Source organism: Pieris rapae, chromosome 16, assembly GCF_905147795.1.
Source record: "Pieris rapae chromosome 16, ilPieRapa1.1, whole genome shotgun sequence".
NCBI classification, from domain to species: Eukaryota; Metazoa; Arthropoda; class Insecta; order Lepidoptera; family Pieridae; genus Pieris; species Pieris rapae.
This window is the reverse complement of record NC_059524.1, coordinates 2077801-2097892: the sequence shown is the minus strand read 5'-3', so window position 1 is coordinate 2097892 and position 20092 is coordinate 2077801. Positions and strand designations below refer to the sequence as shown.

The window sequence follows — 20092 nt, the reverse complement described above, 5'->3', positions numbered from 1 at the left end:
ATGTATTTACTTTAAAATTATTGTCTGACTAAACAAAGGATACGATAAATATAAATTTTAATTTGGCTAGCTTTATCGTGATACTTAAGGTAAAAAAGCGACACTATTAAAAAAAAACAATTAGTTGATATAGATCAACTAATTGTTTTTGAGTTTTTTTTTCTTGTCATAGGACAATACTCCGCTGGCTCAGCGACAGAAGGTAAGAGATGGCCTCCGAAACTGGACAACGCCAGCTATGCCGATAGCGTGCTACCGCTTCACAATCGACTACTTGCGGCTCGCCTAGGTTTCACCACGCCACAAAATTATATTATAATCATACGTGTAATTAATATAACCAATCAGATCTATAAAAATAAGGAAGTATTTAAAATGTCTTTAATTATGAGATGTTAATCTCTAAAGTATTATTTACCCATCTCACTTCCCAAAATGCGTTAAAATAATTAAAATTTAATTACCATCTAGCTTTACTTTAAATGTAAAATACACTTGATTATTTAATTTATCGTTGTATCTATGTTACAAGCTCCTTGCATTTTTCCGTCCCTTTAATTTCTGTCACTAGAGTAATCTGACATAGAAATTTGTTATGCAATGAAGTATTAAAGAAATAATTCAAATTAATGTTTAACTTCTACATACAATATATAAATAACTGTAGCCTTGACGGTAGTTAAGATTCCCTTTATCAGCAAATGTTTACGTAAACACTGAAAAGCGCAATACATGTAATCGAAAAACAAATACGGTTTTTAGCTTACTTATTTGCTTTAATCTTCATTACTTGTCTAGATGATAGACAGAACACACCAAGAAATGTGACATTGCGAAAGGATTTAACAGTTCTGATAATGGGGAAACCAGATTTAATAATGCTTGATGGGAAACCTGAAGAAAAAGAAAACGAAGAGACACCGTTAAATAACACACAAAATGTTGTACCTAAAAGAACACTATTAGAAAAATTTAAAGTCATGAAGGATAATATCACTGTAGAACCAATAATGGCATGTTACATTATGCCTAGTGTTCTAGCATCTATTGCAACGCAGAATTTGAATTTGGAAAAAGCATGTTTGGTTAACTTAAACTACAGCACAGAAATCTGCGAAGCCTTAAAAGCTAGGAAGACAGAGAACTACGAGTATTATGAAAAGGAGGTGCAGACACTGATCGCTAGTATACAAGCTTGGAAGAATATTATCCAAACAGCGTTTCCAGTTCTCATCATACTATTCGTTGGAGCGTGGAGTGATAAAACTGGTAAACGAAAAGCGTGTATCCTTATGCCAATCTTTGGCGAGTTTTTAACCTGTATCGGTTTTATTATAAACACATATTTCTTCTACGAACTTCCGGCTGAGGTGGCTGCACTTACTGAGTCAATATTTCCGGCGTTAACTGGTGGATGGTACACGAATTTTATTGGTGTATTTAGTTACATTTGTGATATAACAACGGTTGAAGAAAGAACTTATAGAGTGGGTATTGTGAACCTTTGCATGTCTTTAGGGTATCCTATCGGGAGTGCCTTAAGTGGAATTCTTTTGAAGGAAATTGGCTATTATGGTATATTTTCTATATCGGGATCACTTTATGTATTCAGTTTACTGTATGGCATATTTTATCTAGAGGATCCTAAGCCAAAAAAGGTTGATAAAGTAAGTACATTGCTACTGGAATATTACGTTAAACACTGAATGTTGTATTTAAACAGAAATATTTTTACAGAAATACAGTGGAGTGGTTGGTTTCATTGTGGAGTTTTTCGACTTCGGCTTAGTAACTGAAACGTTTAAAGTGGCTTTTAAAAAAGGAACAGGAAACAGAAGGCTACATGTTTGCCTATTGCTGTTCGTGGTTTTTGTTGTTTTTGGACCATTGCAGGGTAAATTAAATTTATTTATTTTTAAAACCTTAGCTGCCTGTGACATTGTTTAGTATAGTCTATTAATATGTGTAATAAAGATTATTCTTTATCATTTATAATTAGCAGCGCGAGGTTTCTGTTTACCATTAAATTAACACAAAACACATGATATTTAGTTTAATATATGAATTTAGTCACATTCGATAAATATTTTTTAATATATACACATGCTACGTACAATATTTGGATCTGTTTCATTCATATAATGAACAATCATTATTTTTTCAGGTGAATATACGATCATGTATTTATTCATGAGATTAAGGTTTAATTGGGATGAAATGAAGTTCAGTATTTGGTCAACATACAGCATTGTTACGAATTTAATTGGTGAGTTTAACTAGTTGATATTCATGACTATGGTTGAGAATTATTAATTTCTTAACCATAGTATGTTAAACTAATATGGAATCATACGTACAGCAATTTATAAAACATAGCAAATAGTATACAAAGCCAGGAATAGTTCGTGAGTTCGAATAACGGAGAACAAATATAATTTTATTTAGAACTAGCCAGTTAGAAACATTTCTTATGAAAACTTTTTTGAATTTCAATTTTAGAACTCTTTGGTAACCTGATATAGTATATTGCATTCATTTGTCATTTGTTTTTGTGAATTGGCGGCAAATCTAAAACTCTGTTTACTATGACTTTCGTTGCTGGCTTACTCAACAAGTTATGATAGGATGCGACTAGCATTTTTAATGAAGCCCCATGTCGCGCCACTATTTACAATGGTTTAACGAGTTTAAGCGTGGACATAGCAATCTCAATGATGAGTGAGGGACGTCCTTTAACAGGGACTTCTGAAGATAATATCTGTGCTATTCGACGCATGATAGAGGAAGATAAGAGAGTGACCTATCAGCACATACGGGCAAGCCTAGGCATTGGTATGAGTCAAGTTCAAAAAATATTATACGAACAGTGCATCTGAATAAAACATTCGTTCTTACGATGAAGGAATACATCGTGAGAAAGTCAGCCTGGTACTAAGCTATTTAAAAATACATACAGAAATCCAAGGCATATGTACGCTGTGCCAATGGTGTTTTAGATTTTTTTCGTTTAGTGTTAAAAAGTATTGTGTTTTTTTAGGCACCGCCTTTTCAATGAGTCTTTTTAGTAGCTACTTGAAGATACACGATACTATATTGGGAGCCATTTCATGTATGAGTAAGATCGTCGCCTCCTTTGCGTATGGATTTGCGAGGAATGATCTAGAAATATATTTAGGTGAGTTTTTTAATTTTTACTTTATCGAACGTTGAGGCAGAATATGAAATTCCATATCATCACGACATCCGTCCCACAGCTGAGAGTTATTTAGGACAGTTTTTGCCGCTACCACTATGTGGAACCATTTAACTACTATTTAGCGACCTTCAAGAAAGAATGTAGCAATTCTTAAAAGACTGCCAACGCACTCACAAGACCTCTGAAACTGACGGAACATAGACACTCTATGGGAGTCCATATCACTTGAAACCTCGCGAGCACTCTATTCTATAAAAAAAATATGCCACTTGCAACATAACTTTAAAATACAATATTAAATACCTCTTTTTTATTTTAAATCGTGATTAAATAAAGTTTCGCGTTTGTTACCATGGTTACGGTTGTATATAAATAGAATAGGAACTATGGTTACAAATACACCAATTATGTAGTATTATTGGATAAAATAAGGCCGGTGTTTTATATAAACAGTTCGATGCCCTTGCCTATAATATTCCTAAATTTTTATTTTATATACAAGTCAGTGATAAACCTTCTGTAGTTACACGTCGTTGAGCGTTTTTGCCGCCACAAGAGAAGAACGTATTAAATCTTAAAAGGCCGGCTATGCACTTGCGAGTCATCTAGTAATGTGTGTGTCTGTATATTATGTTGAGTGACTGTATCACTTAACATATGTAGGTCAACATTCTGCGCGTTTTTAAAAAAAATCGTGTTTAAGATCCCCTCACGATGCCTCCACCCTATGCTTACTGCAGATAGGAAATTCCATTACTGGACACTAAACGCACCTCGGAGCGTAATATTCCTAGTTTCCGCCACTTTTCCTGTATCGATATTATCAACAATTATAATCAACCAATTAATCAATTTAAAATACATAATTTAACATTGTGCACTTTCGGATAACGCGTCGATAATGAATAATATTGTGAGCTCATTATTTAGACTCATTATAACGATAACCAATTAACGTAGAATAAACATAATTTAATACAGTATCAGTACAATGGTTTAGATATGTGAGTGGCCGATTTTCTTCCTATTGTACCGTTAGGTTCGTCTTTAGACTTATAATATTTCAGCGACCTAATTCATATAATAAAACCATTTCTTTCTTTTTTTCTTGGGGAAATTCGTTCCCACGGCATGACTGCCTTCTCATAGAGGATTATGTAGGACTCATTTCTGTGCATACCCACTAAAACCCCACGGCACCACCGGCAATCACCCGAGACAGAACACCGTAGCGTAGTCTTGTCCGCCTCCCGCACACGGCCAATGATGTGGAATGGACTGTGGCACACCAACGACCATGCTCACATCGGCCAATTCGTTCTAATTTATAGAGCTGAGAGAGATCGGGTACATTGCGTCAGGATCCCATCCAAAAAATCTTACCCGTTCCTCACATAGAAGTTATTTTGAAAGTGTTCAAGAAAACTTGTGTCGTTAAAGGTTGGTGGACTCAGTTTTCGCAATCAGACTCTCATTAGGCCAGCCCATTTCCTTCCAGAAGCACAGTCACTTCGCAGACTTCTTGGAGCGAAGTGCTCCGAGTATTTCTGTAGGTTTTTTAGCCACAACCTCGCATTCCAGGTCTACGTGGATGACTGATTCCTCACCGCTGAAACAGCTTCTGCGCATAGGGCTGTCTGTTGCATCTAGAAAGATGTTTATTAAGGAGATAATAGCCCGTAATTGTTTTGAGATTAGTCCTGTTGGTTTTTTGAAACTTTTGTTGTTGCGTTTATAGTATTATTTTTCTGTATGCTATTTTTTACAGCAAAGTAATATTTTTAGGATTCTTTAAATATCGAACATTCCCAATGTCCTGAACCAAATTCGTAGAGCTCTTAATAATATTGTTATTATGGTAATTGAAATATCCTTGAACCCAATACAAGGCACTGGTCCTAATCCTTATCTCAGTGACATAATAATCCAAATTGGATACTCAAATTTGATTAATCTCTCATCCAGATTCTAACTTCGTTGTAAATCATAATATATTGAGACAGCATCAGTTCGAATTTCAAAAATTATTTCGAACATAACTTTTATTGGAACTTAAAGAATGAACCAAACTTCATTCTTCTATTGATTTGCAAAAAAGTGCTGGTATAACTTTGGTTTTAGAGCAGTGTTGGCCCAGTGGCTTCAGCGTGCGACTCTCTAACCTGAGGTCGTAGGTTCGATCCCCGGCTGTGCACCAATGGATTTCCTATTTTTTTGTGCCCATTTAACATTTACTTTAACGGTTAAGGAAAAACATCGTGAGGAAACCGACATGTCTTAGACTCAAAATAATCGACGACGTGTGTCGGGCACTAGAGGCTGATCACCTACATGCCTATTAGATTTAAAAATGATTATGTTACAGATTCAGAAATCTGAGGCCAAGACCTAAAGAGGTTGTAGCGCCATTGATTTATTTTATAACTTTGGTTTGATGTATCATTATTAAATATCACTCAACTAATTTGGTGGCAATACTAAGATGCCTTATGGGACTAATTTCTAAGTACTAATTGGAGTGTCTGAATGTTGTGCCCGGTCTTAGTTTAAGCAATGCACAAGTGAACCGTAATTCTAAGTTAAATGTAATGCTTGCTTAAATCTAAACTTGATACAAGCAGCACTTCGTAACTTTATTGAGAAGACGTTGTAAGCTTAACAAGTTATTATAATAAGGAAACTGTGGGAGAGTTTGTCTGTCTGTAGCCAATCTCAACTACCTTAGCCAACTTTCAGGTCAGGGAAATAACATGACTAAAATTTTGAGCAGTGTTAGAACGGACTCTTATAACCTTATATTTGAAAATACGAAACCTGCATTTATGAATCTATATATAACGATATATTATTACCCCCTTGTTAATTTTAAATATATCAATATAAAGTTTCATAAATAAACTTTATATTGGCGTATGATAGACAAACAGGCTGACATAACATTTATTACTAACGAAGTACATACGTAGAATTACACAAAATAATAAGAATCAAAAAAGAAAGATAATAAAAAATTATGGACAAAAGAATAATAATATTAAATGTGCAATGTGTGTGTGTTGTGGTTGTGACTGGCCCTAGATCAGCATTATGCCGTAGAGTTGACGTGTTCAACGGCGCTGATCATTCTGCCAGACACAACAGTTACTTTACGCCTCATACACAAAAAAGGAAAATAATGTAATAATATTGATGGTAGAAAAAATAATAATTGTAATAAAAACCTTATAATAAAGATACCTTATAATATACATTGATAAAGACGCAAGTAATAAATGACTATTCGATAACTTTTTCGTTTCTTGCATCTTTGTAGCAAAAACAAAAGTTAATAATTTAAAATTGTTACACGTTTTTTATTTGCTATCAATTTTATAAATGAAGTGATGACATTTATTTAACATATGTTTGATGTTCAATATAACCTATAATAATAAGAAATATAAGAATAACAGTACTTAAATAATAACATTATACAATACAAGCTATCGCTTCTATGACTGTAATAAAGTTAACATTTATAATTTGTTTAAATTAAAAGATAAAAGATACAGATAATAAAGGACTTAGTTGTATCTCAGATTACATTATTAATAAAAAAGTGTTTGAGATGGTAGTCATGTTCGGTAGCGGTTGTAACATGAATTTTTAAATGTATGTTAAGTGAAACTGTTTGCAACTGGCTTAAATCGCTCATTTTGCCTTAAATGTAATGATTGCTAACATTTGGTTTACGCTTCCAATTATTACTAAAATATAATTGTAACTTAACTAATGTTAGGTTACATAACTCATCAGCTATTCAAATCAAATTAAATTATCATAATTTTTTCATGTGTCTAATAAATCGATGAACACCGGTTACACTCATGAAAAAGCATGACTCATTGTCCCGATACGCTCATTGTACGCTTGCGCTGTATGTCTCTCTTTAACTCAAATATTTAAGTATGCAATCAGTACATGAAAGTTTTGTTATGACGTTGTCACGTTAAACTATTGTCCGTATACTATACAGACAACCATTTTTTATTCTACAATACTTCGAAAAACGGACTATCCTAAATCACCACATTAATGATGCTCTAATAATGTAATAAGTCTTATATAAATAGCAGTTTTGACCAATCCAGTTGTCTTTTTTAACTTAATTTTTTTTTTTCATTTTTTGTAAATAAAATGTTATAATGGCTGAATTTCGATCACATTTAGTAGACATATACTTTAATCTATCAGGTAGTAATAAACTTTATTTATGTATAAATTTAAGAATAAAGCATCCTTACATAATACATTCACGCGTCTATCTGTTGCAAAATATTTTTGTACGATAAATATCAATGTCTAGGTGTCCAATTATCTATGGTTTAAGCAAATATGACAATTGTGGACTTCGCACAATAATCTTTGCAAAATACACAAAAATTCTTTGCTTGAAGGCGTATTAGATTGGTACTGTAATGCTCTAGTAAGTACCCTGTACCACAAACACCAAACATAAAATGCCGCCAATATCCAAAACGTTCATGTAGCGCGTTCTGGTATGATTTAGCGTTATTTTTTGTAACGTTTAAATTTACGTCAACATTTCAGTCAAGTGGAGGAACGTCCAGAAACGAACCTGGATGGATAATGAGTGCTAATTATTTATTTTAATTAGGACAATGCGTCTGATCGTATAATCACTGGTAGGCTAGACTTTACATTAAATAAATTTTAAAATTTTAATATTACAACTAGCTGCCGGCTGAAACTTTACTGAAACTTTCTCCTTAATTTTAGTTAGCCCACCTTTGGTTACGAACATGGAACATTTTGCTATGCTTCCCCAGAGACGGTTCGGTTTAGCGGAATGAAAACTTATTACATTTTTCTGTGATTTTATCTCTATATAAGTATAAACCTTAGAGTTCCAGTCATAATGTTTGATCGTAGAAGGGGTAAATTAAAGGTTGTATGTATGTTTATATGTTGTATCATAAAAAAAATAAACAATTTAGCCCCCTAAATTGTTTATTGAAAAATAGACATCCGATTCGCAGACCTAACCGATATGCACACAAATGTGGAGCCATTTTTATTAGCCAAGTTTAATTACAAACATCTTGACACGAGAATTTTTTACATTCAATTTTTTTTCTGTTTTCCTCTAGCAAATCTGTATTTTCGAGACTCTAAAATCTTAACATCAATACACGTTGACAAGAGTGCTAATGAGAAAATAGAAAACAAAGAAAATTCCATTACATTCGAGGAAAATTACAAATAACAAAGTATTTTCATCTATATATAACAAATTTGGTCATGTCAGTCTGTAGAAAAACAAATATCTTCTTTATATGCATTATAATTAAAATATTTACGCGTACATTATTATTTTTTTAAATTCATATCTGACCTATATCTCGAAATCAAATAAATCCGTACAAAATATAATAACAAAAATCAAACTATGGTGGAACTAAAGTCGCAGCTGTTTTGTTTTTTTTTTTCGTAGGAGGAAAGGTAGGAGGCTCACCAAATGCTAAGTGATACCGCCACTTATGGACACTCGTATTACCAGAAGGCTCGCAAGTGCGTTGCCGGCCTTTTAAGAATTAGTAGGCTCTTTTCTAAAATGACCCTAACTCGAAATGGTTAGAATGGTTAGAACGAACAACAGATGTAGAGGTATAGAAGTGATGGTTTTATCGACTTTTAGATTATTCACTATTGTATTGATTAATTAAATAAGACTGGCCGCATTATTTACATTACTATATATACTAATAGTAGTGGGGTAGGCCCCAAAAACAAAAGAACTCAGTTCTGATTCCTAACCACCATCTCTAGTCCAAGTACCAGTACGTACGTAAGTATAAGTTACAACGATACCGTATACCATTTCAAGGTTCTCTTCCGTAGTGCTGAGCATTTTCTGATCGCACAGTTCTAAAATTGAAGATTAAATTCAATGGAGAGTTACAGAGTACCGGGGTGCGTCGCGTTCCGACCTTCCGTTTCCTTTTCCCCTGATTTAAATTAATGCTAAAATAGTTACTAAATATCCTTTATCAGTTTAGTTTTTTTTTGTTTCTGTTAGGTATGTTTTTTCCTTCTTATTGTATTTGTATTATGTATTTTTGCACTTCTTGCCTACCTTATTTAATTTAATCCATTTTTTTTTCCTTTACTCACAGTGGTTGCCTGGAAGAAATCGCTCCAAAGCGATAAGACCGCCAGTTGCTTTTTATGAAATTATGTTTGATCTTTTTTTTATGTAATACAACTAAGTAATAAATAAAAATGATAACTGTTATGTGTATCTTGAATAAGGTAATAAAGTATTAATAAATAAATATTATGAATGAAGATAAAAAATAAGGAAAGTTATCTATTATACGCGTAATTTTTAAATATGAAATAACTAGAACACATATTTGCATTAGAGCACAATAACATAATGCTACATAAGTTCTGTGTTCCTATTAAATCAGATTTAAATAAATTAACAATGACGAAAAACAGGAACGATACCTAGTCAAGTTTTAAAAATATACTCTTAATGGAATAATACTCCCATTTTATTTACGTAAAGATAAAACGGTCTTATTTTAAGTGGGTAATTGAGCGCAGACAATGTTTGATTAGATTCACTATCAGCTAACGACCTAATCTACACTTAGGTATTACAAACAAAATGCCACTTAAAACGACTACTGCAATTCATGATACCGTTTTATGCAGCTTAACTATAAAACTTCGTTTCAAATTTATGTATTTATTGTACAAAATAAATATGCAACGCACAATACTCGTTTATTAACTCTTCACACTCTCGATTATAAATACGCACACATTCACATAATCACACGCGCACACACTCACGCATACAAAATATCGTACACTTTTTGTATGATTAGGACTACTTTTCCTATATAACATATATTCCTTTTGTTTTAAACTTCCAATATAGTAAAGCACAACGCCACCTAGTGGTAATCAATCACATCCATTCATTTTGTTATGAATAAAGTTTTATTATTAGTTATATTAAATTGTTATTAGTAATGAAACATGGCTTGATTTTCAGTGAAACACGCACAAAATATGACTCCCTTTTGTCAATACAGTGACTCACAGGAGGTAGACTTTAGTCTCGTTTCTGAATAGAAGTGGAACCTTCTTGCCCTTAAAAGGGTTTCCAAACCTAACCATAACTAATAGTGTTTCAAAAGGCTATAACTAAATATCAAATATGTAGTTTTAGCATGACTGTACTACTGGGGTCAAATTGCATTAGCTTTAAAAGTGGCCTAAGAAGAATATTTATTAATTAATATTTATATATTTTTCAAGCAAAAATTATGAGTAACCAACAGAATCGTCAAAGCCACACCCATTTCTGACATTGTTTAATGTCATTAATGCAAAAAATGGGAGCTAAGGTGTTACTTAAAACAAATGAATCATGCGAATTTAAAATAACAAAAATTTGTTGATGCTCATAACACAATATAAATGTAATCTAAATTATTTTATATTATTATCTCAGTAATTTTCCTAAACTTAACAGGAAAATGTAATAATTATTTTCTTATATAATATAGACTTTAATTGTATTTAAATAAGAATTAGTATGAAATATTACTTTATCATTGTATTTGTCTAGTCACTAATGCATATTGTATAGAGATATTGTTATCGTTAAATCATAAACAATCTAGCTTTGTTCGTGTGGATAGGGGAGAACACAAATATTGATTACAATGAAATTCTAATGTAAAGCCAGAATAAACATAAAAATAAATCAGTGTCACTGCAACCTTTTAAGTACTGACTTTCTATTCTGTATCTGCTTCATAATTATTTATCAATATAATAGTCAAGAAGGAGATCAGACTTCTGTGCCTGTTCTGTAGGTGACTTTTTAGTTCGATACCGGTTTTCTCACGATGTGTGCCTTCACTGTTCGAACGAATGTTAAAAACGCACATAGACAGAATATCCATTGGTGCACAGCCGGAGAACAACCCTACGATCTCAGTATATCCTCGCATTACAACATGTGCACCAATTACCGCTACTTTTCTCTGATTATTTTAGTAAACATTCCTTATTTTAGCACCACTGCTGGAAATATTAAACGGGACTTCCTTTATTGCAATGCGATCAATTGCAACGAAACTAGTTGACGGCGAGGAATTTGGTAAGTAGTAATATTTTCTCATTTTTAATCATGAAAAATTCATCAAGAGTGACTTTTAAAAGAAAAACGGTTATGTGAGTAAAACACACAGACTTTTGTTATTATATAAATACTAATACAATTACTTTAATTAAAATGGGTCCAATTTAGCTTTGGGTTACTGTCACCATCAACACTGATTGACGGTGGACCCACACTTTGGTGACTTCATTTATTTTCATACAACTCATTTCATATTAGAAAACTCTGAATCAGGATTAGGAATTAGGAATCATGTTATGTCTGATACATGGATCATTATAATTCTATAAACGTTTTAGTTTTTAGTATTATTAATTTTTTTTTAAAGAAGAAAATGTTTTTTTATTTTGAATTTTTGTTATGGATATTACAGGCAAGGTGAACTCCTTATTTGGTCTGGCTGAGGCTATGACACCATTACTGTATGGCCCACTATACTCCCAAGTCTACATTGCCACACTTCATGTCTTACCTGGAGCGGTATTCCTTCTCGGTGGATTCCTTACATTACCAGCTATTGCCATATTTGGGTAAGTAATTTCCATCACCACAGTCCAAAAGCTTACTAAATATTTTTTTATGTTGGAGGCAAACGGGCATGATATAATCACAAGTGCGTTACCGGCCTTTATAGATAAGTAAGGTTCGAAAAGCGTTAAGTCAAGCGTTGTTATCAGTTTTATTGCTTAAGATGCCAATATTTATATGCATATATACCTACCAAATACATGGAATCGATTTTTATTTTCCTATTAATGTTGAATATCAAAACATTTCTGTTTGTCGAAGGCATTAGAGAAAACTCTTTCTTTTTTGATTAAACCTACCTAACACATTCCTGTGTATACTTTGTGATAGACTATATTTTCTTAGAATTTATTCGCAAACACGTTGTCTAATCCCAAAGTGAAATCCGAAATTTAAAATCTAATAAGTACAAAAGTGTTATCTCATGGTCATTTTATTTCAGTTGGCTTTATTATGAACACAGAAAAGGTGAAAGAAGAAAACATATGGAAAAGGCACTTGACGTAGAAGATAATCGACATAAGACTGGCGATAGTGATAATCTAAAATAATTTAATTTTCATATAATATTACCGTATTTTAATTGTTGCATAATAACGACGTCTCGTATTACTTTATTACTATAAATCACATATCATATATAATTGCTATTTTAATCAAATTCTAAATAGCGAGCGATAGTAGTAAGTTAGTAGTAATAGAAAACCTGCTTAGTCTTACAATGTCGGGAAGAGAAAAATACAATGTGTTTTCACTTTATTATTAATTACTAGGCATTTCATTCATTTAGATATATACATGTATTCCATAAGATGCATCATTATTAAGTTATTCTATGTAAATTAAACCTTTGTTATTATATTGGTTAATTTTAAATTACTTGTAATTGATAAAAAATATTCTACAAATTATTCGGTAGGTACTTTAAATCCAAGCATTGTTTATTAACAATAAAACAATTGTAAAATACTCATTTAGAACTTAGACTTAGTTTAAAATTGTATAATTTCATGCAAATATACTAAAAACTCAATGTCTTTAAGAGACTACAGATATTTTCATTTTAAGGTCTCGTAGTCGAGACTGGCAAAGCCAAGCGAGTTCTACAAGTATTATAGAATTAGAATCACATCTTTACTATGTTACAGTTTAAAACACAATATATGTAAATATTGAGGATTAAAAAAAGTGTTGATAAAATTTTCTTTATAAAACTGATTATTCCAGAACGATTTTAATATAATTTTGACTGTTTTAACTAGTAACTGCGTACAGTATACGAAACTCCATGTAATATTCAAACAAGTAACTTTAATTCATATTGAATTTTTAAATTAAATTATATTATATATAGTATTATATTACTTCCTTCCGTTCAACTATAAATTTAGTTTGAGTTAGCGGGTAAACTCAGTTCTCTCATTAAGGACTTAATAAATAATTATCTACATACTAGTTAATAAGGTTTTTATGTATATTTAAGGATTATTTACTATATATAGTTACATAAAACTGAGAGTAGCTTATATCAAATAAAGCAAGCAAGCCGTGATTTTGGATGAAATAAATGTTCATTAAAACATAATACAATATATAACAATGTATACTTTTCGACATACCATGACGTACCACTACTAAAAGGAAACAGCTGCCGATTGAAGTATTTCCAAACCAATTTGACTTAATGACAAGAAAAGAGCGAATTAATTCTGAAAAAGCCGGCAACAAACTTGCCAGCCTTCGGGCATTGACAGTGTCCTTCGGCAGCGTTATCATTTAACATCAGATGAGCCTCCAGTTCTTTTTAAAAAAATCAAATAGGACTGGACGCGATCCAGCAACTAGATCAAAATTATTCTTTGACGTCATTTGATTTATTTGTGTTAGCCAAACTTCTTAATAGGTATGTGATATTGATTACTTTTTATATTTCAGTATTTATTTATTTATTCCACTCCATTATTCTACCTTAATAGATACTACTAATTCAATAGAATAAATAAATAATACCATACACCAATTACATAAAAAGACCTTAAAAAATTATATTTACATACCTAAATCTTATAACTAACAATATAGCAAGCAACTCTTGTAAACTAAGCCAGTGTACAAATAAATCGGTCCACCTCGATAGAAATTTTGTTAATTATTTATATCGCTCGCGTGGGTGGCGCTTTGCTAATCTAGTTCGTATTATCTGGCACCACTAAGGTCCATATTTATTTATTTCGTAATCCTACAACTAGCATAAATTATATATACAAACAAATATACAGAAAATATAGCCAAAGATGGAATACATCATACATTTCACTACAAAAAGGTTCAAATATTAACAAAAGGGAACAAACAACCGAAAAGTATTCAATACATTTAAGTAAGTGGTACCTAATTTGGCTGTGTTGTTTGATGGTGTAAAGTGATGGTAAGTACGTGAAGGTCTGTATGTGGGGTGTGCTCATGATGCAGGTGATTTTGCGCTATGGATTTTTAATACACTTTTTAACCACGTTCCGCGATAGCCTAAACAAGTCAAGGCTTAAATAGTGGTAATTGTATGTCCGGGCTGCGCGATACAAAACTAAGTTTTTTGCATAGTTAGTGTTGATGTGAGGAACATGAAACCAAGCACGACTAATAGTCTGGTAGGCAGAAACAAGGCAGGCCAACTTTTCTAGAAGAGAGCTGTAAAATATAAAAGTAAATAACAATGTGTCAAGAAAATGTTGATTGGACACAGAGAAAAAGCGCGAAAATAACTTTGAAACGCTAAAGCTAAAGCGAAATAAATTCTTAATCACGTAAAGAGGTGCTTAGCAACAAGCTTACGACATTTATTAGAAGCTCATCATTATTTTACCCCTTTTTAATTATATTTAATGAATAAGCGAAAATTGCCTTTGTTCAAGCCTTAATGTGCACCGATTCGTGCCTATCTTAATGAGGTTTTCAAATTTTAAAGGCTTTAGAAATAATTAACGGTCTTGGGTGAGTGATGCGCCCTGCTTACGGAATCACGGAATATTCATGAATTTTTGCCATGTAGCAAAATAGCTTCATTTAGCCCGGTATTATTAATCAAGTATACAATATATGTATAGAGCTGTTGGATTATAATTAAGGTTTTATGAAAGTATATATAATATAATATTGCTCGGAATCTAACTCGTTATTGAGAAATTTTGTATTTAATATATTGTTTTTTTAAACCAGTGTTAAGTACATATATACTTGAGTGTGCTTAACCTTCACAAGGAGATGGCACTATAAGAAGAAAAAGATATTATAACAATAACAATTATTATAATTTTAAACTCACCTGATGTTAAGTGATACCGCCCCGCCGCCCACGTACATTCTCAATGCCAGAGGGCTTGCGAGTGCGTTGCCGGCTTTTTAAGAATTGGTTCGGAAATACTTCATTGAGCAGCTGGCACATAATGGTGGTATGCAGCAAAACCTGCATTCAATCCGCTCTAGTGTAGAACGACAGACGTTGAGGTGATACGGGTGGAATTGCATTTTACAAAAGATAACAATACCTTCGCGTTTACAATGTGTTTACAATCGTTAGTAGTCTATATACACTTTGAAACAAGATATCTATCGTTATATGGAGCTAATTAAAACTGTCTATTACAGGTTTTGAACTTACTTACCTCGAAGAACTCTCATTAGAGTTGTATAAAAGTTTTTATGTTCGCCGTTCGCAGTTTCAGTCGAAGGAACCATTCCTTGAAATTGAGGATATAAATAAATTGTATTGGCACTTTAGTTCTTCTCTTTTTGCTGGTGTTTACGAAACTGGACAGTTTTTATGAAGTTCGGCGAAGAACAGTATTTGTCGAAGTAATAAAATTCTAATTTGTTTAAAGTAAAATCATTTACTATGTCGATTCTTTCTTATTTTTATTTGTACGATACAAACCGTTGTGATTCATAAATGACAAACGTTTGTACCAATAAAACAATATATCTTGTATTATAGTATATAAATTGACTTAAATATTATTGAACACTCTTGTATACTTATATTGAGGACATGGATTTGCGACCTCATCCTGTGTAGATAGATATAAACGAAACAGGGCGTCAACAGTGGTATCGCTTAACAACAGACTCTCTTGCCCGTGTGGCCCCTTTTTTATAAAAATACAATCGAATTAAAATTTAAACATTGTCAACAGAAAATGTAGATACATTTTACTATTTTACCATAAATAGGAAAACATATGAGTGGTATGGACACCTCATTGCATCGTTTCGATACAGGGTATAATCGTGGTATTTTGAACTAATCATTATCGTTAGTTATTCAGTAAACCCGTTACTGCAAAGTAAACTTAAATAATAGAGGATTTTATTTTTACTCTATATTAACCACTCACGTACAACAATAGAAACGAATGAATCAAATGTTAATTGCTATGTAACGAATGAATGCTACTATCTATACTCTCGGGGCGTAATTCCCAGGATTGAGCCAATCGCCACGATTATAAAACTAAAACAGCCTATAAGTAAAATGTACAGTATTGTACACTTACTATGGTTAATAAACCACTATCCACACACCAACAGATCATCTTGAAGAGCTCAAAGGCGCGTGCAGAAAAAATATGTTTACCATATAGTATTGTCTTTTATTAACATAATTTGTACACATTTAAAGAAAACACTTCTTTAATCCGTTAAAAAATTTTGAAACAATAATTACACCTCTGTGGGCTAAAAACACATTTATTTAACAACTGTTGTTAAACAATATCGAATGTCCCTCACTCAAACTAGTTATAAAATCGTATTAAAAACTTCCGCTGAACCGCTCATGACTTCAGAACTTTAAGTATTAAACGCAGTGCCGCAAAACAAGTAGAATATATAATTCGCCACAGCAATTATTTAGATTTAGGAAAATGCGGGCAAAACATCGCTTTTCACTTACACTCAGCCTCGTTTGTCTTCAGCTTATTGAAGTAACGATAGAACTTATTCAAAGATTAATACTTGTGTTGCAATTAAAGCTATAATTATAAACTTGAAGCCCTTGATTGCTAGATTGCATCCCTGAGGACGTGGGTTCGACCTCTGTGCATCAATGGACTTTCTTTCTATGTGCGCATATGATATTCGCTCGAACGGTGAAGAAAAATATGGTAAGGTAACCAGCTTGCCTTAGTCCCAAAGAGAAGTAGGTGATCAGCACAGGCTGATCACCTACTTACTTATTAGATTGCCAATTGATCATGACACAGATGCATAAATCTGATGCCAGATATCTGTAACGCCACTATTTTATTTTTAATCAGTCTTACTCCAGTCATTTTAAGTTTATTACTGCGTCTGTTTCTGTCAAAAGAGTGAGTAAGTAATCAATTCAACAAAAAAATTGTGTTTGTGCGACAAACACAATTTTTTGTTAAAACAGTTCATTTTATATTCAAGATGTTTGTTAATTTTATTTATTTATTTATTCACACTTCGTTGCAAAGAAATACAAATTACAAGGGATGCAATGGGCGGCCTTATCGCTAACAAGCGATCTCTTCCAGGCAACCCTAGATTACTACACTTTAAGTACCTACCCTTTCTCATATCTCTTAACAGTTTCTAAGGATTTCGTGTATGAGAAGGTCTTCTTCTTCTTCTTCAAGTACCTCTCCATTACTGGAGGTTGGCCGTCATTTTTCTGAACCGCGTCTTGTCCTGCGCCAGATGCAGCAACTCTTCCGCATTTGCTATACCCGTCCACTCCCTGACGTTGCGAAGCCATGACTTCTTCCTTCGACCAACACGCCGTTTTCCCTGGATTTTACCCATTATTATTAGTTGAAGGAGGTGGTAGCGGTCATGGCGCAATACATGGCCCAGGTACGCATGAGAAGGTACATATAGTATATTACAATCTAAATGAAATAAAGATTATCTTTTGGTGAGCCAATATCCTTTCACGCGATTATTTGCATACGCGGTATGAGTTTTAATTAACTGAAATTCCACCTCGCTACTGATTAACGCCGTTATTAAACTCTTGAATTTAATAATTACAGGCATAAAAATACAAAATTATACTTAATTACTACAAAGCTAACCAACCTTAATTGCTAAGATATTTTGATTTAATATAAAACGCTATTATAAAAATTAGCAGTTACCATGGCTATGTGACTGTATTCTATATACACATTTATATATTATTTTTTATTTTACTGAGCTTTTCTCGCAAACGTCATACATGTTTGAATTAGGACAATGATTTTTTTTTATAAACAGCATATAAATATGAAAATAATATGCGAACTTAGTAAAATACTATGTTGCCGTTTATGAAAAATAAACTAAAATTATATTTGTTTCATTAACCTATGGATATAACAGTAACCAAAAATTAAACCCTACATTTAAAACCCTTATTGAGAAGCGTTGATATTAAAAATAATCAATAATATCACGAGTATCGAAGGGCCTTAAAGATTACATGAATTTATGCAGTTAGTACAACACTACGACGTCATTACAGCGAGACGCCTAGTTATCTTCTGCGTGTAGTAAGAATGCACATCGAGTAGCCCGCGACATCGTAGCACAAGGGGACTCTTTGTATCGAAGAAGTGGCCTAGGTGAAAAGGTGTCTAATTATATTAAATACCGAAGATCGTATCGGCTACTTTTTTCAAGTAAAGTAGCATTCACGTAATAAAAGATATTTGCTATTCATTGCTATCAGATAACAAAGATAGATCTTGTAAACCAAAACAAAATTATATTAAATAGACTTTCTGTCCAGTTCGTCCAGTCCATTCCACACCCTACACCTGAGAATTGAAAGCAAGTACAACATGTTAATCGAAAATATTTTCTTTTTATTGGATATGCATTATATATATTTTGATTTGATTGATCGATCTATAGAACGTATTGTACGGATCAAATCAATCATATTATTACATTAATTTTGAACTCACAACACAAAGCAATAGCATCGTTTTATATCTCGCAAAGGCTTTAATATCCCGAGTCCGAAGTGAGTTTTAAAAGTTGAAACAAGCATTTTTTGAAAGGCGCCGAACAGTTGTCAATAAAAACTATATTCGATGAAAAATTGAATAAAAAACCCATTCACGTTTTGATCAATGTTTGATTTAGAGCTTTCAATGATACACGAAAAATGGCGTCCATTTAAAATAGAATCAACCGGTTTTGACGACTTTTCAAATACAACGTATTTTAAACGTTTTTGTTTGGTAACGATGAAAAATAAATGATTGGTTTTAAATGTCATTTTATTCATTCATACATCGAGTAAATACCACTTACCACAGCAGTCTTGCCTGTCTCTCGGGTGTCAATGAGCTGATGATGACTGACCTTTTTTGGGCGTCCCGTAGGCACATACATATACGATTATATTTTTATATTAATAGTAAATAAAGTTTGAATAGTGATGACATAATATTTTATGCATTTTTGTGTGTTGACGAAAACATCGCAAGAAACTATGCGGTAAGACATTACTCTAAGTAATTGATACGTTTGTTCCACACGTTCTAAGGTTTTGATGACACCAGTGCATCATCATAATCGGAATTACTTTATTAAAACTTAATTTTTTGTTTTTTTCTCCTTTACTCACAGTGGTTGTCTGGAAGAAATCGCTCGAAAGCGGTAAGGCCGCCAGTTGCTTTTCATTGAATTATGATTAATATTTTTTTCCTTTTATGTAATGCAACGAAGTGTTAATAAATAAATACATAAAAGGCGTACAAAACTCTAAGCATAATCATAATTGTATTTAAAACAGGTAAAATATTTTTCTATTATAGCCAAACCATTGGCTCCACATGAAACATGGGTTTAATTACCTTCAGATAGTATTTTGGACTAATAATTTGGTTTCAGCGAACTGTCTCCATAAAGTATAGTTCAACCGAGCGTTGTGTCAACATCGTCCATCTCCTTGTCAATGAAACATAGTTGTTTATGGTTTGTTTATGGTCAAAGGTTGAAACAAAACTAACGGTTAGACAACTATACTTAATAGAAATAAGCAGACTTTGTTGGAAACAAACACCGACCACTCTATTTTAAAAACAAACCACAAACCTTTATCTTTTAACCTTTTCACTGTCGCTATCGATTCAAAAGTTTATACAATCACT

The 20092-nt window shown here is 32.5% G+C and overlaps 1 protein-coding gene across 1 annotated transcript; it reads left to right on the top strand.

The window, feature by feature from the left end:
• Positions 1 to 776: 776 nt before the first annotated feature.
• Positions 777 to 13515, top strand: LOC111003227 (proton-coupled folate transporter). Its single transcript, XM_022273631.2, has 7 exons — positions 777 to 1667; positions 1738 to 1894; positions 2165 to 2266; positions 3038 to 3175; positions 11298 to 11381; positions 11776 to 11932; positions 12373 to 13515. The coding sequence occupies exons 1-7, from the start codon at positions 858 to 860 to the stop codon at positions 12479 to 12481; spliced, it is 1557 nt and encodes a 518-aa protein (XP_022129323.2). The 5' UTR covers positions 777 to 857; the 3' UTR covers positions 12482 to 13515.
• The last annotated feature ends 6577 nt before the right edge of the window (positions 13516 to 20092 follow it).

Coding starts and splice junctions, on each gene's coding strand:
- LOC111003227 (XM_022273631.2), top strand. CDS start 858: ATGGGGAAACCAGATTTAATAATGCTTGATGGGAAACCTGAAGAAAAA. Junction 1,895..2,164: donor TGTTTTTGGACCATTGCAGG/GTAAATTAAATT, acceptor TTATTTTTTCAG/GTGAATATACGATCATGTAT. Junction 3,176..11,297: donor TGATCTAGAAATATATTTAG/GTGAGTTTTTTA, acceptor TCCTTATTTTAG/CACCACTGCTGGAAATATTA.